The sequence below is a fragment of the Phaenicophaeus curvirostris genome, chromosome 4, assembly GCF_032191515.1.
Source record: "Phaenicophaeus curvirostris isolate KB17595 chromosome 4, BPBGC_Pcur_1.0, whole genome shotgun sequence".
Taxonomy (NCBI): Eukaryota; Metazoa; Chordata; class Aves; order Cuculiformes; family Cuculidae; genus Phaenicophaeus; species Phaenicophaeus curvirostris.
The window spans coordinates 35,381,942-35,403,043 of record NC_091395.1 but is presented as its reverse complement, the minus strand read 5'-3'; the positions used below and the strand labels follow the sequence as shown (position 1 = coordinate 35,403,043).

The 21,102-nt window shown below is 36.1% G+C and overlaps 1 protein-coding gene across 1 annotated transcript in view; it reads left to right on the top strand.

Moving 5' to 3' along the window:
- The window catches only part of GALNTL6 (polypeptide N-acetylgalactosaminyltransferase like 6), a 451,816-nt gene that overhangs the window by 181,818 nt on the left and 248,896 nt on the right, over positions 1-21,102 (top strand). Inside the window, exon 4 of the mRNA XM_069855784.1 lies at positions 14,766-14,932. Within this exon, the coding sequence (XP_069711885.1) occupies positions 14,766-14,932 (167 nt within the window). The remainder of the gene's footprint in view (positions 1-14,765; positions 14,933-21,102) is intronic.

The window sequence follows — 21,102 nt, the reverse complement described above, 5'->3', positions numbered from 1 at the left end:
TTGAGGGAGCACTCAATCCTCTCATCCAGATCATTGATAAAGATGTTAAACAAGACTGACGCCAACACTGAGCCCTGGGGAACACCGCTTGTGACTGGTTGTAATTTTACGTTGTACCAAGGTCAGACTTGCAGGCCTCTGTAGTTCCCTGGATCCTCCTTCCAGCCCTTCCTGTAGATGAGCATCATGTTGGCTAAGCCTCCAGTCATCTGGGATCTATCCTGTTAAGCAGGACTGCTGATAAGTGACAGAGAATGGCTTTGCAAGCTCCTTTGCCAGCTCCCTCTGTACTCTTGGATGGATCCTGTCCAACCCTGTAGGCTTGTGAATGTCCAGGTGGTGTAGCAGATCATTGACTGCTTCGTCCTGTATTATTCTGCCTCTTGTCCCTGTCCTCCAGCTCAGGGGGCTAAGTACCATGGGGATAACTGGTGTAATTATTGAAGACTGAAGTGTACCTTAGCCTTTTTCTCATCCTTAGTGGTAATATTCCCCCCATCCTGCATCCAATAAAGGATGGGGGTTCTCCTTGTCTCTCTTTCTGTTGTTAATTTATTTGTAAAAACAAATTTGTTTGCTACTGGCCTCTCATCTTATTAGTGATAAGTTGAGACTGGAAGGCTTCTTTTGATTGCAGATTATTTTCAAGGCATTTCTGGGTAGTGATTTGTTAGGCAGTGACAAACAACATTTCCCATAGTTTTTCAGTTTCTCATTTTGTAATAGCTGCAAATCTGGGGGCTCTAGGGGCAGAGTGAAAAGTTGCATAAAATTTTTGGCAAAACATTTGAACCAGTGTCTCCAAAACATTTGTTTTGGCTTGGTTACATGAAAAGGTGAAAGCAGTCCAATAGCTACAGCTATTCAGGTGCTGATACTACAGCTGATTTATGCAGTATAGAATTACATAAAAAACCCCCCAGAATTAGCGATGATGGAATACAACTCCAGAATTTGGAGTAGTGAGGCTGCATGTGGATACAGGTATTATTTCTTGATAGCAGTAATATCCTACAGAGAAACAGGATAAAGATCATTCTGGAAAATAACCACTGAGCTAAACAAGGTCATGCAGTTCTCAGCAAACATAACTTTCTTTTTGTTCTGTAATTTCTGGCTCCCTTATATGAAGAGTAAACTTTTCTATTTGTAACAGGAAAGGGCATGTATGTCTTTCTAGTCTTCGTGCTCTAGTCCTCTAGAGTCCTTCTCAGCTCTGAAGAGATGATTTGATTGGTCTCTATGTGGTGCTTTTCCCTCTTTTAATTAGGTGTTATGCAATTAGTGCATGGGGAAAGGTATAGGAGTGTAACAAAACTAACTGTATCCACGCCTGAATTTGTATTCTGCTTTGGATACAATGCCATTTATTACATAATGGTTCAGTTTGCGAACTACTCACTTCTTAACCTGTAAAATTTTGCCATGTGAAAGAGTTTGAAATTTGTCAGGGAACAGAGCAGACCTTGAAAGCTTGATGTTCTCAGAGTTGGGGAGGGGAAGGGAAATATCATGGCAAATAACACTTCTTGTGCCTTCAAATGTGGAACTGTCCTTTTCAAAAAGCAAGCAGTATATTAATGTTTGCATAGTAAGGTTTTAAAAAAAATTCTCAGTGGAAAAATTGGCCACAAAACCATTTTTTTAATAAAATCTTTTGGTGGTGTTTCTTATTTAGTTGCCATGCAGCATTGTTTTGAAAAAAATACTTTGTCTGTTAATTTATATATATTAGTATTGTTTGTATGGAATTAAGTCAAAAGCAATAATGTTTTTTAACAAGCTGTGTGTTTTAGATACTTTGTTTACCTTCTACTTTGCCAATTTACTTTAAATTATTTATAGAAAGAGTGTTTCCAAAGAATTTGACTTCTAATGTACAGCTGTACAGCATCAAAGCTGTGTTAAGTTACATTTTTGGCATAATAAATATGCTCATCAAGCATCCTTCTCTATTAGCAAAACTGCAGAGGGCAATTACTAAGTACAAAAAGAAGCCAGAATGTTTATCCTCCCTTCTTTTTTTTGTAAGCTGGTCTTCTGGCAATTTGTTTCTCACCCGCTGCTGTCCACGCAGTCAATGACATTTCCATGTGTGTCCCCAGAAGCAATGTGTGTGATGTGTTGTTAGAAGTGACATATTGGGAATAAATCAGTGCTACACCAGACTTGCTTGATCCCTCCTCCCCCTGCACAAATCCTTTAGTGACTGTCACTAAAGTTTCTTATTTGGGAACCTAGAGTCCTTGTGTTTCTCCATCATTTTTGTGTTTAGTTCAGCTAGATTCCTTGGGCATTCATAGAAGTCTTGTGTGTTGGATGGTTTGGTAGTGTCCTGAGTGAATTGACTTGGGTTATGTCCTTCTAACCTGCCTTATGTTGAACACTTGTAACAGCAATAGTCCATTAGTTAGTTGACTGTATCACTTATCATGTAAATGTAAAGATTAAGAAGTGATTTTGCACTAAACTTGTGTAATAAGTGGCACCCTGATTAGGGTAACAAAGCTTAGTTCTATACTTCCTATGATTACAACCTAGAGCAAGTCGAAGTCTCAAATTTCAATGGTGCACAGAAGACTGACAAGGCTTTCTGACCTAATGTCAGAAACAAACCCATCTCTCAGCTGCTGTGTGTTAAATATGATGAAGGCGAGTCTTAGATTGCACTTCATGTTTGGAAATGTGTGCTCTCTTCGGAAGCATGTGTGAAATGTGAAGTAGTTCATACCTCATAAGGTTGTTTTGAGAGTAACTCATGTGAAGACTATAGAATAAAGTGTGTTCTTATTGAAATAGAGTAGGTAAGTGAGCACAGCGAGCAAGCTTGTTTGGTCAGTTTGAGTGTTATAAAGGGCTTTTGCTTTGTGGAGCTTCTAGCCGCCCTTCAGCTTTTCAACTCCTTTTCTCTGTTTGTTGAGGATGCTATTATTATAGACTTTGAGTCCTTGATCTTCTGTCTCCATTTAGTGTATGCACATGTAGTGTATGCACAGAGGCTTCTCTGTGCTGAAGATTAATCTTCTAAAAAATTGAAAAAGCAGCTACAGTAGTTTCTACATTTCTCTCAAGTAATTTAATAAAAAATATTTTATTCTTAAGTCTTAGACCAAAGAAATATCAGGTCTCATTTCCAAATGTTTGGTTTTCTGGGAAGTATGCAAAGACAGCAGATAAGGAAAACTTGCTCTTTTCAATCCAAATGAACTTTCTCCTTTGTGGTCTGTCTAGAAACTGGGCTTGGGATTTGCAAAATCCATCCGGGGAGGGATGAGTCAAACTAAAGAAAGGCTAAGATGGCTGAGCTCTGAGAAGTTCAGTTTTTCAAATTTTTTTTCATAATATTGCTTTTTTTTCATTTATATGTGATGTATTTAAGGTGCTTCAGCAAGATGTATTCAGATTGAGGCTTCCTTTCTTTTCAAGACACCAAAATGTGTGTGCTCTAAAAATCCCTTCAGATGTGAAACAGTTGACTTCTGTTTTAATGCTGACTTGACAGCTTCCCTGTGTCCATAACATCTCCCATTTTTCTTTGCCTCTCATAGCTACGCTTGAATATTTTTTTCCATTTCTGAGTGGTCTTTGTCTTGTTTCTGTCCCACACTCATGCAAAAGTCTTCTCGTGGTGGATGCTCTCAACAAATTATGGAAGCTAATTCCATTCTTTGCAACAATCATCTCCAGGTTTATCTTAAAAAAACCAACCAAACAAAGCAAGTTTGGGGTTTTGTTGTTGTTGTTGTTTGGGATTTTTTTATTATTTAATTCCAAAGAAAAATCTGAAACTGTGTTATCATCTTGGTTCACTGGGTTTTGAGACTGATTTAGTGAAGATAAGAGTTATGGTCTCCACCTAAAGTGCAAGGCAATGTTATGAGCTTTGGGTAGTATTGAGAGTTGGCAGTGGAATTACTACTTATGAGGTAGAACTGTGCCAATATGAAAATTATTTCAAGCCCTACAAGAATAGTATTTTGCTTTTTCTTTTCACCTGCCTTGTGCCACTTTCTGTAGCTTGGAATACAACAAACCTCCTTTAGCTAGGAAAAATGCTGACGGTATTGTTTTCTACTGTAGAGAGACAAATGCTACTTATTTTAATTATTTAACATAGGAGCTAGCATTACTTTTTATCTTCTCAATATTATTAAATAGTCTGTCATTCATACCAGTTTTGTTCAAAAAACAAAACATAATCTGATTCACATTTTGAATAACATTCAATAACATTCAAAATGTGATTTTAATGAGGCTTGTGGAATTATTACAGTCATCTGTTCTGAACAGTGAATATAAATTTTTTTGGTATATCCTGCTTCAGACTCCTAAGTCCTTACGAACTTGAGCATCCAATTTTTTAACTTTTTGTATTCAATCAAGGAATTCAAGTTAATTCCTGATACTGATAGAGTTGAGCATTATAATTTAAAATCGTTGGGTTTGATTTTTTCCTATAGGTTGATTTCGAGAACAGGTCTCCTTTTATGTACAATTTGTGGATTAATATTTTATAACTTGTGTAGTCATGGATCAGATGCACAATTCACAGTATCACAACATTCCTCATTGGTTTTCCTGAATAGTTATCACAAGAAATCCCATCCTTTTTAGGTTTCTCTGGGCATACATAGATTCATTTTGTACTGAAATTCTTAGTGCTTATATTGTATATTAAGGATATCCAATCTAATTTTTGTGGTGTGTGGTTTTTAGCCCGTATGGGCTAGAGTCAGTGTTTCCAAGCATTGACTGCTGGTTTTGCTGTTGCTATGTGGGGTGGTGGCCTTTCACTATCACTCCCAGCAGTATTCCTTTGCAGAAGTCTGAGCTATGCTCATTTTTCTTGGACATTATATTTTTCACAGGCCTCAGAAGAAATGCATTTTCATATTCAAAGGAGTACCGGTATTTAGCTAAAGGCTGTGCGATCTTGTGTGTCCTGAACACTAATGAGATTTTCTTTCTTTTTAATAATAAAAAAGCAAATTTCACTCTACCTGTTCTGCATAACTGAAACTCTCCAACTCTCCCTTATCAGGGCAGGAACTCAGAAAATGCCTGAATGGTTCTCTTTCAAAATATTTGAATACAGTGCGGCTGCTGTCCATTGTATTTGTTAGAAAAGGCTAAAATGAATATGTGATGGGGTTTCTTGGGGGATGGGGTGAATTTTTTGTTTCACTGTAATCTTGTAGTTTTGGAATAGTTGCAGAGCTACTGTTAATAAGTTTCAGTTAACTTTGCAGAAAGGCTGCAATTATTCGACTTGCATGGGAAAGGAATATAAGACAAATATTCCAGTTATACAGTCATGCAATGCTCTAAAAATTTTAAGTTATTGCACTGAATATATTTAGTTACTTTCTTTTTATAAATACAGTGCATATGTCACAGTTTAAGGTATGTATGTTGTCCATAAAAATGAAACTTAAAAATCCAGTACTCCAAGATAGGTTCCAGTGAATTCCCTCACCATTCTATGTTCTTAAAGAAAGGCTTAAGGTCTTATGCTTCAAGACACTAAAAGAAAAATAAATCTAATTTAAGTATGCTGAACTTCATAATATCTAATAAAGCTCATGGAAGTAATTAGTTGATTGGATTGATCTTCTGTTGAGTTACTGACTGTATGTTGGAAGAAACAAAGAAAATGGAAGGTTTCTTTCTAGTTCTCATTCACATTAGGAAAACAGAAATGTCTTCATACATGCATACATGCATTGCTTCATACTGCTGTTTACTAGTATTACCTTAGCCTCATCTAGCCACAGAGCAACTGGTTAAACTCAAATTGTGCTTTTAGTGGGGTAGTGAGAAACATATAGGTTATTGCTGTGACTGCTTTTCAAAGCATTTTATGTAGTTACTGAATAATGTAGTGAAGGTGGAAAGTCATGCAGTCCAAAGCATTATAGGCAATGTCCCCGTTTCCAAGCCTCACCAGATTGTTCTCTGCAATTGCTTCAGGGCATCGCGCTCAAAGTGCAGCTCCTAAAAACAGGATCAGGAGTATTTTATACTCCAGGAAACTTGTGGTCTTCTGTCTCTGTCATGCCTGCTGTCAGTTCCTCTGCATGATATGTATTGATAGTAACAAATAACATGGAATAATTCCCAAATGTTATCTGTGTGCTTTGGGTGTCTCTTTTTTTCATGGCAGCAGCAGCTAAAATGTGGCTGAAATTTGATTCCCTTTCCATCCTTTTGGTAAGGAATAGGCTACAGTGTATAATAGACCAGTGAGGAGAGCCCAACCCTGATGGGTCTGTTTTTGTTTGCTGGAAAGAATTTGATAAAAGAAATAGGCTGTTTATACAAGTGGAGGAAAGTAGATCTTGTCTGTTTAGATGCCTTGCATGGTAACTAGAATCCAGTAAAGCCTCCCACACTGCTGAGAAAACAGCAAACTGCAGTAAACATAACTGTGAAATCTTAAATTTAATAGGTGCAAGAATACTGAAGGATATTTACCCTCCAGCCAATTCTGTGCATCTGGGATTGCCAAGTCTATTAGCATTTGGCAATGGTTAAAGTTAGAACTTTTAACTTCCAGATAATGCAGTACTAAAACTGGAAAGTACATGTAACTTCACTAAAATCTGAAGGGTGTGGAATATTTGAGGGATCCGTACCTTTGCAATTCACGGGTGAAAGTGACGATGTATGCTCTTAATTTAATAGTCCAATGAAAAGCCTCAGTATAGCTTCCTTTTTTTTTACATATCCATTTCTGCTTCCTTTCCAAGTATTTTTTTCATACAAGAAGGCATGTATCTAAGGTGAATAGACTTGAATGCTACTTCAGCAAATAAAATTTCAACACTAATATTAACAAAACACAGCAAGAGCCAGCAGTACATTCTCTCTGGCAACAGAATTTGTAGTTATACCTCATGTAAAAATGACAGTGAATGTGCAGCAAGGCTGGAATGAACCAGTGACTTTTTCCTTTTTTGCCTGGTTTGATTATGAATGGCCTTATCAAGCTCTAATTTTCCAAAGGCTGTACCAGCCACAAGATGTGGTAGCAGGTATGAGAACTTACTGCTGCCCGTGGTCTGTGAGGCCTGAGAGCAGTACTGTCACAGCATTTTGCTTCCACTTCTACCAGTGGTGATTTTGATCTTACAGACACTGGTCAGACTTAGTAATATCTCGCCCATTATTTAATCTCTCATGTGGTGCATGGAAGATGATGTTGAGAGGCGGGTGTAAGCACTGAAAGGCAGTGGAAGAGACATGTACGTAGATCATACAAGGAATATCTCAAAATACTTAGGCAAACTGGATGTATCAAGTCCATGGGCACTGATCGGATGCACTCATAAATGCTGGTACTGTTTTGAGGCCACTCTCAACTGTCTTTGAATGATTGTGGCAATTGGGATGTGTGCCTGAGGAGTGGCACAAAGCTGGGAGGAGTGGCACCAAGCTGGGAGGAGTGGCTGATGTATCAGAGTTCTTAAAAGCCTATAGAATAGCTTTAGAATGTGATGGCAAATGGTAAAATGCTAATTAGAATTTCTGAAATAGAAGCTAAAGGGTAGTTGAAGATCACAAGTTAGTTTGTTCCTGAAGCAATGTGATAAAAAACACTTTGACAAAGTGTTTTTTTTTAACAAAAAAAAAGAAAAAAGGGATTCTAATCCTATTTGTTTACCTTCAGCCAGGAAAATGAACCTGCACTCAAAACAGGCTTTTTATTGTTTGTGTTAAGGTCTGCCTGACTTTTGAGAGACAATCAGATAAGTCTGCTTTGTGTGAATATATGAATTTTGAGTGTATTCATATGTCTGAAATCTCTGTAAAAAAAGAGGGGTTTGGAGTGTGTGTATGTGTATCTATATTATATTGCAGCACAATTAATATTGATGATGCAATAGTAACTTTTTTCCCCAACACTAGATTTGATACATGTGTAAGTGGTTAATTTTTAAAGCATGTAAAAGACTGTCTTGTTTGTTTGGTTTTTTTTAATTTATTTTTTTGTTTGTGTCATCAGGCTTATCTGCCTCTTCCCTTGGTTAGAGAAACTTTTTATATGAAGGGTGAAGTGAGGCAAGTTCATTGGCTTTGATTTCTTTGAAGATGTGTGGTGCTGCTGGAGAGATTGTCCATGACAGACCAAAATAATGCAATTTGACATAGAACTGAATTAGGTGTCTGTTACTTTATCAGCTCTGATTAAGTCCATGCGGAGTGGAACCTACTTAAAGAACACAGAGCTTTAGCTAGTTTCCAAGAAATGTTGTTTGTTAGTGCATTAGATAGCAGTAATGCAAATTTTCTGCTATACAATTTATTTATCTTACAACACCCCCATGAATATAGCAGTAACATTTTGGAGCAGGCTTTTTTTGTTGTTGTTGCAGTAGGAAGAAGTGTTGTGACATTTATAAGGCCCCTGCCTTGTAAAGCCTGCTTGCTTCCTAACTGTGAGTCACTGAAAATAAAGATTACTTCCTCCTCCATCAGCTCACACCCAAGCTAATTTTACAGCCTTTTCAAATGGCAGAAGGAATTACTAGTTATAACTGCCTTATCAGGCTCAGTTGTTGGGGCTAGATTAGAACAGAAACATGGTGTGGCTGAAGCTTGTTGATGTAAATCGACTACTTTGACATGTTAAGACAATTACTATGTAAATCTTCACTGGAAAATGTTCTGTTCTAGTAGCTTTGTAGAGGGCTTGTCAGTAGCTGGGAGCCCAGTGGGAGCGGTAGCTCCTTTAAAAGAGAGGAAAGGTCAGATCTGAAAAAGCAGCTCAGCTAAGAGAGCATGTGCTGACAAAGCCAGTGGGGAAAAAAGGGTTGAAAATACCTTTCTGGTTTGCTCTAACTTTCTCTGGCACTTCCTGTAAGAGGAGAAAATTGGAGGTGGGCTACTTTTATGATGCCATAACTGCTGTAGTAGGCTGCTGCCTTCCTTCCTAAATGCAGCAAAGGCATGTCTTCAAGACTTTTAACTTCTGCTCTGCTATTATCGATCCGAAAGGGCAGTTTACAAGGTTGTTGATGTGTCTAGAAGGCACAGAGCCTGGTAACTTGCCAAGGCATTGGTTTTGGCATCCCTTAATGTGCATTAAAAAGTTGTTGTTATATCCACAGGATTAAAAAAAATTGCTGCTTTTATGAATCTGCTTTTGCTATGAAGTGGCCAAAATGATGTCAGCACTGCTCTCCTTTCTTATCATTTTAGAAGCCCTTTTCTTTCATTTGCTTTTCTACAGAGGCAGTAGATTTCTGTGTGGAGAGTTTTGCAACTCTGCATCTTTACATTCCTTTTCACTACTTCTTTTTTTTTTTTTTAAATGAGTGGTCCTATTTTCACATTGTATTTTACTGCTGTCTGCTGCAAATAGCTTCCACGTGTTTCTGTGACAATTTTTATTTCTTCCTAGGGTAAATTAGTACTTCTGGAATAAAGGAACCTCTTTAAACCTTTTAAAAGTCTCCCTGCAACAAGTGTTTCATTCAAAAACTTGGGTTTGATTCTTAATTCAACCCAGCAGAATACTGTATCTCAATGGAATAACTAAATCAGTATGAGGTGTTTCAAAGCAAGTTAAAGGGTTTGACGTTGTATCATTTTTACAAATAATCCTTGAACTCAAGGAGCCAAATGCCCAGCTACAATAACAACTTCAGGAACAGCATGCCAAATACAAAGCTGATAGAAAGTTCTGCTTTGTCAGTTATGTATATTTAACTTTTTTCAGAAGTTATTTACAAAGAAATTCTACTGTACCTTTTTCTAAAGAAATTTGATTTCATAGTAGGTGTTTTCTGGTGACTCTGTGGTGAGTGTGTAGAGTAGACAGCATTGTGAGTTCAGCTTTCCAAAACAGTAATAAATGGCATACTTGAATCACATATATGATTAGTGCTTAGTCATGTATCTGATAATGAAAGGGAGAGGGGAGGTTCTTTGGCCAGAGACAGCGGAGAGGTACTTACTGCTTTGAAAATTAATTTCTAAACAGCTCGTGCTCTGGTGGAGAGGACCTCTGGTTGTAAAAACCTCATCTGAAAATCTCTGTGACAAATTTAATGATGTAGTAGTAGTCTTTGATAAGACACATCAGATATTAAATTCTGAAATATCATGGAAAGAAAGAAAAGATTGGTCACAAATAACAGTATTTGAGAGCATAATTCAAGGTTCATAACTTTTTCCATTTACCATAATAATCTTAAAAATATCATTCTATCCAATTAATCAATAAATTTATCGTTTGGTGCCACTTTTTTCATCTATCCATACACAAGTGTTTGTTTCTATGAAATATTTTTCTGGCTAAGTCCAAATTGCTAATGTTATTTCATTATTCTGAGGATTTGTGTGAGGGAAATGCATAATGCCCCTTGCATATTCTTCTCTTCTAAACTCCCTTTATTCTGAATGCTAATGTAATATCTTCAGCATGAAAATACAGATCTGAGCTATTTATCTAGCAGGATGTCAGTTGCTTATCATGGTTATTTTCTTCCTAGGTATTTCTGCCGATACATTTTTGTATATTATTTTCAGACTTAACACAGGAATTATTCTGAGATTTAAAAGCTTACTAAAGGATAAGTTTGCAGAAATTTGTTAACATTTATGCTGAGAAATTATCATTCTTATAGCCTTAGCTGTGAAACCTGTTGTTCGGCATTGTTCCATGAATAAGTGCTGGTGTGTTGCACTTAAATATCTGATGTTGTTTCTTCACCCTCTTACCTCCTCCCAGCTTGTTGATTCAGGCATTTGAGTGCTGCACTTCTGAAATAAATGATCTTGCTTTCCAGGGTGTCAAAATAGCAGCCACTTAGTCATTTTGAAAAGTAAAGGCAAAAGATTAGTTATTATTTGATTGAACTCTATCTGAAAAGTTCTGCATTTTTAAGCATCTAGGGCAACAAGTGCGTGGTTAAAAAAAAACAAAAACAAAACAAAAAAAAAACCCCCAACAAAACGACTACCCTCTTCCTTTACTTTGTGGGGTTGGTTTTTTTAAAATAAAATTACAGCTGGAGAACACAGAGTTTCCACTTCCCAGTTTACCTGTATAACTGTACCAGAATACAGTAGGATTGTACTGCAGACACAAATTATTTTGGTTTAATAGCTAACTTGCCACATGGAGTGATGGTAAGCTAGATCTTTCCCTTGTTTGTGTGATCTTTTCTGAGTAATTACAAACAGTTAGTGTTGGGGGGTGTTTAGATGTGTAGGAGATATCCTTAGAAGTAACTTGTGTATTAGTTATATCTTTATACTTATAGAGAGGAAAGAGGATATATAAGTACACCCTACATGTTTGATACTAATACCCCTACAAATAACTAAAAATCAAAATGTTGTTGTGACTAGTAGTAAGACGGAGTCCCTGCCTGCAAGAAAGTAAGTACTGAGGAGAGTTTGTGAAATTAACTTCAGACGATGAAAAGTATAGGCAAAATAGTCCTTATTGCTAAATTCCACTGTCTTTTAAAGCTCTTAAGAGGAGAGGTGGCATGTTATGTGTGTATGATCAGACTGCATGGTGTAAGAACACGAGAGACAACATTCCCAAGTATTGCTGGATTCCAGTCCTGGCTGTGAAATGTGCAAGCTGCTTTAATTCACCAACCTAGTCTAGCGCTCTGTAAATCTAGGAATAATCCCAATTGTCCATCTACCTAGACTGGTTTATTCTATCTTGTAGGTACCATTAATGGATTTAAATATAATAGTAGTTTAGGACTACGGACTTCACTCTGACCCAATGACATAATTGATTCCTTGTTCTGGGCAGAAAGCCCTGATCATTATTTCAAAGACTAGCATAGGCTTACAAGAAGCAGTATCTGTACTTCCAAGTAGTCTTCTTGCAGCCAGGGTATTTGCCATCACTTCTAAAACGCAGGAAATAAAGAACTACACTGACTGGCTCTAAACAAATGCTGCATGTGTATGTAATTACTCTCTTGGTAAATCCAGTGTCTCTGCAGTGGGTATCTACTTGCATCTTTGTTGCAGTTTGTGGGCCTTTTCTGAGCATTACAACTATGCATCAAATCTGTCCTGCAGCCCATCACACAGGGAGATGGCTGTATTCTGCTATAGATAATGATGAATGGAACTTAAAATAAAATGAATTTCTGTGTTACACCTTCTAAAACATTGGCATTATGTTATGATTAGTTTCATGTCAGAGAGAAAGGGGTTAAATGTTAGCGGAATAACTTGCTGAAGAAAGGCAAGTTAGTCTGTTAGGTTTCATAGTAGTGGCCATCTTAACAATAGGAGGTGATGAAATTTAAAGTTTCTTTTCTGTAAATTTGAGACGCTGACCGGCTTTTTTGAGAAAAGTAGGAAAACAGTGGCTTACTAGAAATCAGTTCACGTGTAGATAGGTACCTTTGCAATGATTATCAAATTGGAAGTAAATATAAATGAGGATTAAAAATCAAAGTGGAATGATTGTGACATGTTAAGAAAATGTTTTCCTCTTTTGTCCTCAAAGCTTGATTCTCTTTTAAGGTTAATAGAAAAAAATATTCTCTAGGAAGAATGAAATGGTGTTAAACTAAGTCCATTGATGTTGCTTATCCTTGTCATCCCATAGAATATACAATTACTCTGAAATTATCGATGGCAGTATTCAAATCCAATGACCTTCCCCATCTGTATAGCCATAATATTGTAATATTGACCATGCAAATATACAGATTTCAGTGCAACCTCTTTCAAAAGGTATATTGTTCTACGTGAGGGATGATATTTTTAAAAAGAAACAGCACTCCAATGTATTTGGATGTTTGGGGTACTTTTTTTTTCCTTTACCTTTTAGAAATTGTAGTGTCGTGTGGTGTTCTTTTGCTTAGTGCTGTATGGTGGGTTTGGTTTTTGTTTGTTGGCGAGATAGAGACTTATTACATCATACTGAGAGTTAAAAATGCTAAAGGAAAAATCTTGCTTTCAACAACAGTGTAAGAAATATGTGTATGTATACTAGTTGCATTTGTTCTAGTCCAAGAAGCATCACTGTTGGCAAGCAGCTGGCAACAGTAGGTGGTGGTTTTGGTGGGTGGTTTTCTTAATTTGCCAGCTGAAACAGCTATATGTTAATAGCAGGCTTCCTTTGCTGTACTTCTTTCTACAGAAAATAAAAAGAGTTTTTACTTAATTCTATTGCTGCAGTTGAATTTTTTTTCCCCTCTCAAAATATTAGAATATATACTTAGACTTTTCTGTCACTAGGTAAGGAGCACTGTTTACTCCAGAACTTCATTCCTGCAAAGCTGCTGTCCTTTTTCCAGTGTGCTTGTATGTTCTACCAGCAAATTACTTATTAGACAGTTTCAGAAAGTGTTAGTTTTGCAAATGGCTTATCATTGAAGTCATTGTCACCACATTTTAGGAGAAGTCTGAATTACAAATCTAAATCTTGGTTGTTTAGGAAGGCATCCAAAAACCTGATTGTTTATTCACAACTACAGAACAGTTAATACTTTGCAAATACAACTGTAGTCGCTATGCAGTTTTGCCACTTCCTTGGAAATTTCTTTGGTGTGGTAGCTGTACAATATATTGGTAAATATTGATTTCTGAGTGACACTTATAAAGTGGAAATGCAAATCAAGCTGCAAATATATGTGTATGAACATTATAACCTACAGCAGTATTTGATATGCATAGTTATTCTTTCTGAAAAGCAGCAGAGAGATGTGTATTTTTTTATACCTAGAAGTGGTTGAGTCTAAACGTTTTCCTTTTTTTGTTGCTGTTGTTTGTTTATCGCAAAGCTGACATGTTTCTGCTTGTAGGGATACCTTTATCAGGGTGTGCATTTCTCTTGGGGAATAAGAAATCATTTAGTTAGTTTATCCACAGAGCTGAAAGTGCCATGCCTTGTTAACAACAGAGGAACGTGTCCCTTTTCCCACTTTTTCAATAAAACATGAAAGATGAGATCCTATCAGTTTCAGTAACATAAACATTATTCATTGAATGTTCTCAGCTATTGGGAATGACTAAATTGCAAGGCCATTATTTGTTTTTTAAAGAGTGTGGCTTTGGTCAAATATGTAAACAAGTCAGTATTGAAAATGGTAAGATTAAGCACTGTTGTTACATAGATACTGTTAAGATGCCGAAGGTGCAGTGCTTTCTTTTCAAAAATAAAAAGATTGTTTGTATTTCCTTGCTTGTATCAGTATGTATCTTCAGAATCACGTGTTGCTTTGTATTTAATGGCAGCAGTCATTTTTGGTTATCTAGATGTTAAGTTGGATTTGTATTTGTGGATTATGCAGTTTTGCATACTGTGAGTAGATGTCAGCCAGGATAGTACCAAATTGTTTTCTAGAGTTTCTCTTGGTATAGTAGATTGCTTTTACAAATTTGTTCGCCATGGACAAAAGAAGGATAATTTCAGATTTTCTTTTGCTTCATATTATGTTTCAGAATTCTTTGACAAGAGAATGTTTTTTTCTGAGAATAATGTTGTAGAATATATGTCCTCTGTCATTTTGCAGGAAAAAAATACCAGTGAGGGAAGAGTATGTAATTCCTGCTAGCTTACTTAAATTTTTGCCATTTTTCAGATTTATTGTATGTTGTAAGCAAAATAAATATTTTAAATTAACTAGTTATTGTTGTATGAAAGTACTGTTTCATTAAACTTACAGGTTTCATACCAGAAACCATGATAGTTGGGTGGCTCAAATGGATGGCAGTATTTGCCAATTCAAACTTTCCAGTATGCTTATACAATTATTTTCTTCTCTCTTCAGCTGTAAGCACAAGGTGTACTTGGAAAAGCTACCAAATACTAGTATAATTATCCCATTCCATAATGAAGGCTGGACTTCACTCTTGCGAACAATACACAGCATTATCAACCGCACTCCAGACAGCCTGATAGCAGAAATCATTCTTGTGGATGACTTCAGTGACAGAGGTAAGACCCAACTGGTTTTGGTTTCACTTGCAATTGGTCCTTATGTGGTCCGTATAGAAACTAAAGGGAAGCAAAAAGTGAGGAGATTCTACCTGCTGGACTGTTTGCCTTGAAGTACTGTTTGATTGTTATCTGCAATAAACATGCATAAGTGGCTTTAGTTTTACTTTGTATCAATATCAATGTCGAAGGGAAGAGACTGTTCATTGGCCTTTGTTAAAATATTATTTTTAATGTATTATTTCTGAAATGCTGCAGTTTTAGTGTTTCAACTTGTCTTTCTTAGGATTTACTTTTACTCAGAAAACGTATTAATTTTGACCATTTTGGATGCAATGCATTAGATTTTAATCACAGAATTTTATTGTGTTAGACAACTTCATATACTTGTACAAAGTAGCAATACAGAGAAATGAGACTCTGTTATATGGAATGTGAAAGACTGCTTTAGAATAGTTAACCAAAGTTTACATTAAGAAAACTGCAGTCACATCATGACCTCTACCATCATCTCTTCTTGAATGCAACATGAGAAATGAATGCTTTGAAGTTCCTTGAATGAAATTTAATAATTTCTTTGATAAAATTCATCTGCAGCAATGGTATGGAACTGGAAAATTGATTTTCTTTCAGGTTACTCTACATCTTCTAGCACTTCAAGCATGATGAGCTTTGACCTTTTTTGGCATCTTTTTTTTGTTTGTTTCTGTTGAAACTTCAGTTGCTAGAGTGTGTGTGAGCTTTGTTCTGAGAAGATTGACAAAAAAACAGAGAATTGTACATTTTGCTAGTGTTTTAGGTAAACTTTCGTCTCAGCTAGGAAGTTACAGGAGCAGATTTCTGACCTATTACTGTGAGAAGCCTCTGGGTGACCAAGAGGAATATTAGTAGAGCACTACACTGGAATTATTTTGTGTAAGATTTTTAACTTTATATTTCAGGAATTAAAAAGATTAATGCTGCACACATCTGTCTTACCCGCTCATATCTGCTAGTTTAGTTGCAATATGTCCTTTGATGAACTGCCTCTCTAGCTCTAATTGAATTTAAATGGAATTGTAAAGTGAGTGCAGTTCTGGCTATTCTAGGTTTATAAAATCTAGACCATGGATGAAAGAAGTGTAAAGTAGAACAACAATTTTTCTGCAGGCTAACAATTTCCTAGTAGTAAACAACTTACAGGGAAGTCTGTAAGTTGGTTTTATGAGATATCTGACAAGTAAAAATGCTTCTTATACCGATAGAGCGGCTATCGAGGTTATGCTTGCTCAATATGATGATATTGCAACATTTTTTTTAATGAAGATCATACTGACTGTTGTTGATATATTTTTAAATGTTTTAATGTTTTCTAAAACTTATTTACTTCCAAGTTACTAGAGAAAAAATTAATGCCGTTAAAAAAGGAATATTGTTACTTTTGCTGTTCTGTTTTGTGCCTGCACTAACTTAGTTTGCACTGCTGGCTGCAAGTATTTTGAGAGTATATGCTACTCGTAATATTAATTCCTCATTAATTCCTAGAGCACTATAAAAATGTGCCAATTCCTCTTCATTTCCAGTTATATTAACCTGTCTAACTTTTCATTAGAACAGTCCTCAGCAGAAAGAAGTGGTTCATATAGCATGGAAATGCTTAACATAAGTGTCTGATTTGAAAATCTGAAAGAAACCTATTAAAAAGATTTTTATGGAGCTGTGCCTAGAACTGTTGTACCATTAGGAAGATTTATTTATATGGTTTTTGGTATTATTAAAATAAAATTAGAAATGTATTTTTGAATGGGTACCAATTTTAAGCTTAAGAATATTTGGTACTGCAAGTTTTGAGTAGAGCAAGAAAAATGTACAGGCTTCTCTACTCTGATTCTGTAACACTGAATTTTAAATCAGGTGAATCATTTTTGTGCTTCTGAGGCATATTTAATGCTTGTATTTATGATCCTCCAAAGTGTATTTAACTGAGGCTATATCATGTTTTCCTGTGCCCTTTTTTTCTTTTTCATGAAGTCATCACACATAATACAGTTAGGTTATTTTATGTTGAAAAAATACTGACTGATAGCTATCCTCCTTCACTCCCAGTTCATAAAACCATTTTTTTTTAAAAGTGATTGACTAGATGCCTTGTTTACTGTTGTTAGTCCTTGACCCTTTAGTTTCTTTTTCCTAGACTGATGAGAGCAGTAAAGCTGTATGAAAGACACTGAAGACAGATTAAGTAAAAAAATAAAATAAAAGCATCTCCAGTTGTCAAACCGGATAGAATCTTTGCAAGCCAAGTTTACTTCAGTTTTGAAGTAGTATAGTGATTAGTGATAAATCCGTATCCCTATTTCTCATTGTACAATTTCTCCATGATGCTTCATATGTCAAGTGGCTGAAAAATGACTATTACTTTCTTTTGTAAAATCAGTTATATACTATCAAGAGATACTGTGTATGCTAGACTTGTTCCACAACTTTGCATTATCAGGAGAGAGTTTTCTGCTAGGAACCTAAAAATCATTTATAGGTAGTTGAAAGTAAGAAAGGGCTTTTTCAAAACCACTGCTGTTTTAAAAATAATGTTTAAATGACAGATGTTTTTCTCTAATGTGTTCAACTAATCAAACTTTTCCTTTTTAAAAAAGTCTAAGAAGTTGTTATGAAAAGCCAGTCTTAGTTAGAATAGGTGAGAAAAAGTAGAAACTTGTAAACTGTGTAAAAGATGGTTAAAAATGCTGGAGCTTTTTCAATTTCTTAACTAATGCAAATACAAATACTGAAATGCACATAAAGAACATTTGATAACAGAAGATAAAAATGTTTTAGTGCACAGCCGGGTTCCAAGCTGGCTGCTGGTTTTTCCGCAAAATGACTTGCATGCCTTCGTTTTATTCACATTCATATCTTTTGGCTTTTGTGATCAAACCCAAAAACTTTAGATAGTTCATGCATAATATTCACCATAAATTATGACATTTAGATGTTATAAAAGTAAAAGGACAGCAGCACCTTTTTAAATATCAATATAATGCAGACTAAAGGCTTGGTATTAAAGAGGGAGGTAAGCAAATGTTATGGAATTTGAAAGTGCAATACTTGGTTATGGACAAATTTAATATAAAATCCTACAAGAATATAGAGAGTCATCTATGACAGAAGGAAATGTAGATTTAAATATAGGTATCCCAAGTTGCAAAATATCTTTATTCATATAATTTACAGAGTTCATATATTTTAAAATTATGTAGGAATGGGAGGAAGAAAATCAATCTAGTTATCGGAACTCTGTTTTAACAGAAGTAACATTCCTGATTGACATTTGACCAACAAATGGTCAAATGGTAGTGTACTGTCAAGATGAAAGGGAACTGAATCTAGAGCTTACAGGAGTTTTAACGCCCATAAAAGGAACACAGTCTCACTTAAAAAGCTCTATAAGAGAGAGGCAAGTATTAGACTTCTACTTACTTTGCCTCAGGAAGCTATTGATAAGGTAACTGGCTATTCTATGTGCTGGCAGATACTTAGATTTAAGAATCTTTTTCCTCTTCCCAACTGATTTATTTAGCAGTCGGTTCTTCGCGAGAGACTTCTACTGAAATATATCCTGGATCCAAGTACCACAGGTTTTTGCAAAAGTTTTATATTACAGACCTTTGCATACTAAGGTATGCAGAATATATCTAACTTTGATGGATTTTGAGTTGCAATTCTAATACCCAATTTATGCAAGCCCTCCATTACAAACTGTACTTAAATGAATGATTCAGTAAGAGTCACCTGCCATGGAAAATGAACACCTTAATGTTGGAAGTACCAACATACTTCTGTGTCAGGTATCTTTGCAGTGGCTTTGAGTGCAGTTCTGATGATGTGATCGTGGTTTCTGGAAAATTGAGCCTTGTGAAAAGTGACTTTTTTCTGGTAGTTGGGGGTTTTTTTTGTGTGTGTGTGTGAAGGGGTTTTCAAATGAGGGTAGCGGGCTTAGTTTGCAGATTTATGTGTGAATGGAGTGTATATTGTTGATGTAGTTTGCTCTGAAGTTACAGTCTGTTGTCATATGTCTAGAAACATGAGAAGAAGCAGAATATGGGCAATAGATTTGGAGGAAAGGATAAAATGGAAAAGGAAGTAAGTTTTCGCTGTTGTTACAGAACACCTTGCATTTAAAAAGGAATACTAAAAATTCTAATTAGTGTTTTGGAACTTTAGGGAAATGTAGATTTGCATAAATAATTCATGTAGGTTTCTGGCACGTGATAGGTTTATACGTTAATCTTTATTCATTTTGTGTTTGTTTGACCCTATTAGCATAGTCAAGGCTGTGAACTATCACTAATGCAGCGTGTGCATGTAAAATTGACTCTCCAAGCATCTTTACCCCATGGCTCTCTGATGGGTACGACACCTACTATAAGAAAAAATAAGCAATGCCACAGCCAACAATTGAATTATTAGCAGTAACAATTATCAGGCATTTCCTTTTTTTTTCCTTGAAAAACATCAACCAGATTTGCTAAGAAAAAAAAGACGATTGGAAAACTTAGCAGCCAACAGCTTCTTGCAGGGCAGAACTGGTTTCTGCCACCGGCAATGCACTACTGTTTTGGTGGAAATTGATAAACTGGGAATTTTCCTTCATGTTAATGAGCCAGTCCCTTCTCATTTTGTCATCTATTATACCCCCCTGTCTCTCCCCATGCATAGCTCTGTTTTCTATACCACTACTCATCTGAGAGTATCATACTGTCCCATATCAGATACCATATGCTTTGTGCCAGATCTTTAATGAGCACAGATTAATAACGCTCAAGTCAGTCTGCAAAAGTAGCCTGTGACTACTTGATTAGAGCTCAGTTTAGTCGCTCAGTGAATTTCAGTGCTAGTGATGTGCTTTGTTTTGTGGAGGAAGATCTGATCTATGGCCCAATTACTGTAACAGCCTGCCAACCCCTTTTTGACTGTGTAGAGGTTGTCTGGTAATTATTTTTTTTTTAACTGTAATTATGTAAATTATATTAGTGTTATTATACAGTAATAGTAGGGTAAAAGTGTGCTAAAAGAAAAGCAGTTCTAGTGAAGTATCAGATTGCATAACTTCCTACTCAAGAAATACATGCTGTTTGTTGCATAGAGATGAAATTCCATGTATTTTGCTTGCAGACAGCTAGTTTATGTAACATGTCACTTGTAATTCTAATTTATGAATGTCTGGCTTCAGATCGTGGCTGGGTATAACTTTTCTGATGAGATGCAAGTTAAAGTTTTATTGTATGAATGACTGTCTTGTCACAGAAAACCTCTTCTATAGACAGTAGTTCTCTGATATGGTGAAAGCTTACTTCTCTAAAAATTGGCCTTGCTGTCAAAATATACATTTACAAAAGAAAATTGGAAGAGGGTGTTGTAATATTGTGAGAGTCAATCTCTACTGAAATCTGTCCCTTTCCTTAAGTGTAGGAGCCTGTTTTTCAAGATGGTGTGTAATTTCTCAATGATTTTGCTTTCAAGGTGAGCTCTTTAAAGTTATGCAAACTATTTGGTTTTCTTCAATATTATTAATTCTCCACCTCTGTATACCAGAGACTATACTTTTGAACTTGGATGTCTGCCTATCCCTGAAAACTAGCTACCCTTCTCTTCAAAAAATGTGAGCCTGTGGGGATTGGGACACCAAGCATAATGCTTCCGACAACATCCATTGCTGAATGCATCCAAATGAGTACATGGATACAGCTTTTTAGCACTCTTCCTAGACAGACAGTAGGACAAGGAATGGGGCACTATTAACTATTCATGGAAAGTGTTTAGGATTGCCTCTTGATGCTGTATATGGCCGAAATAGTTGCAGCCCAGAAGATGTTGTATGATGTGCCTTTCCTTTGAACAGCAAGGGCGTAACTAAAAAGTGTTAGATGGGAACAGAAGCCAGAACCTGGATATAAGATGTGCTTGAAGTCAGAGAGGAGCCCCACGTGTTATCAGTGGTAAATGTGGAGGATGCAGTGGTGGCAAACGGCAAGGCTGAGGACCATGGCAAGTTAACAGCTGTCTGACTGCGTATGGTTTCTCAGAAAGCTGAGAAACAAGCTTTTATAAACATAGAAATGTAGTTCTATTGAAGTAATTTTGTGGCAATGTTTTCTGATAAACTGATGGATTTGTATTTGATGATAAAAGAT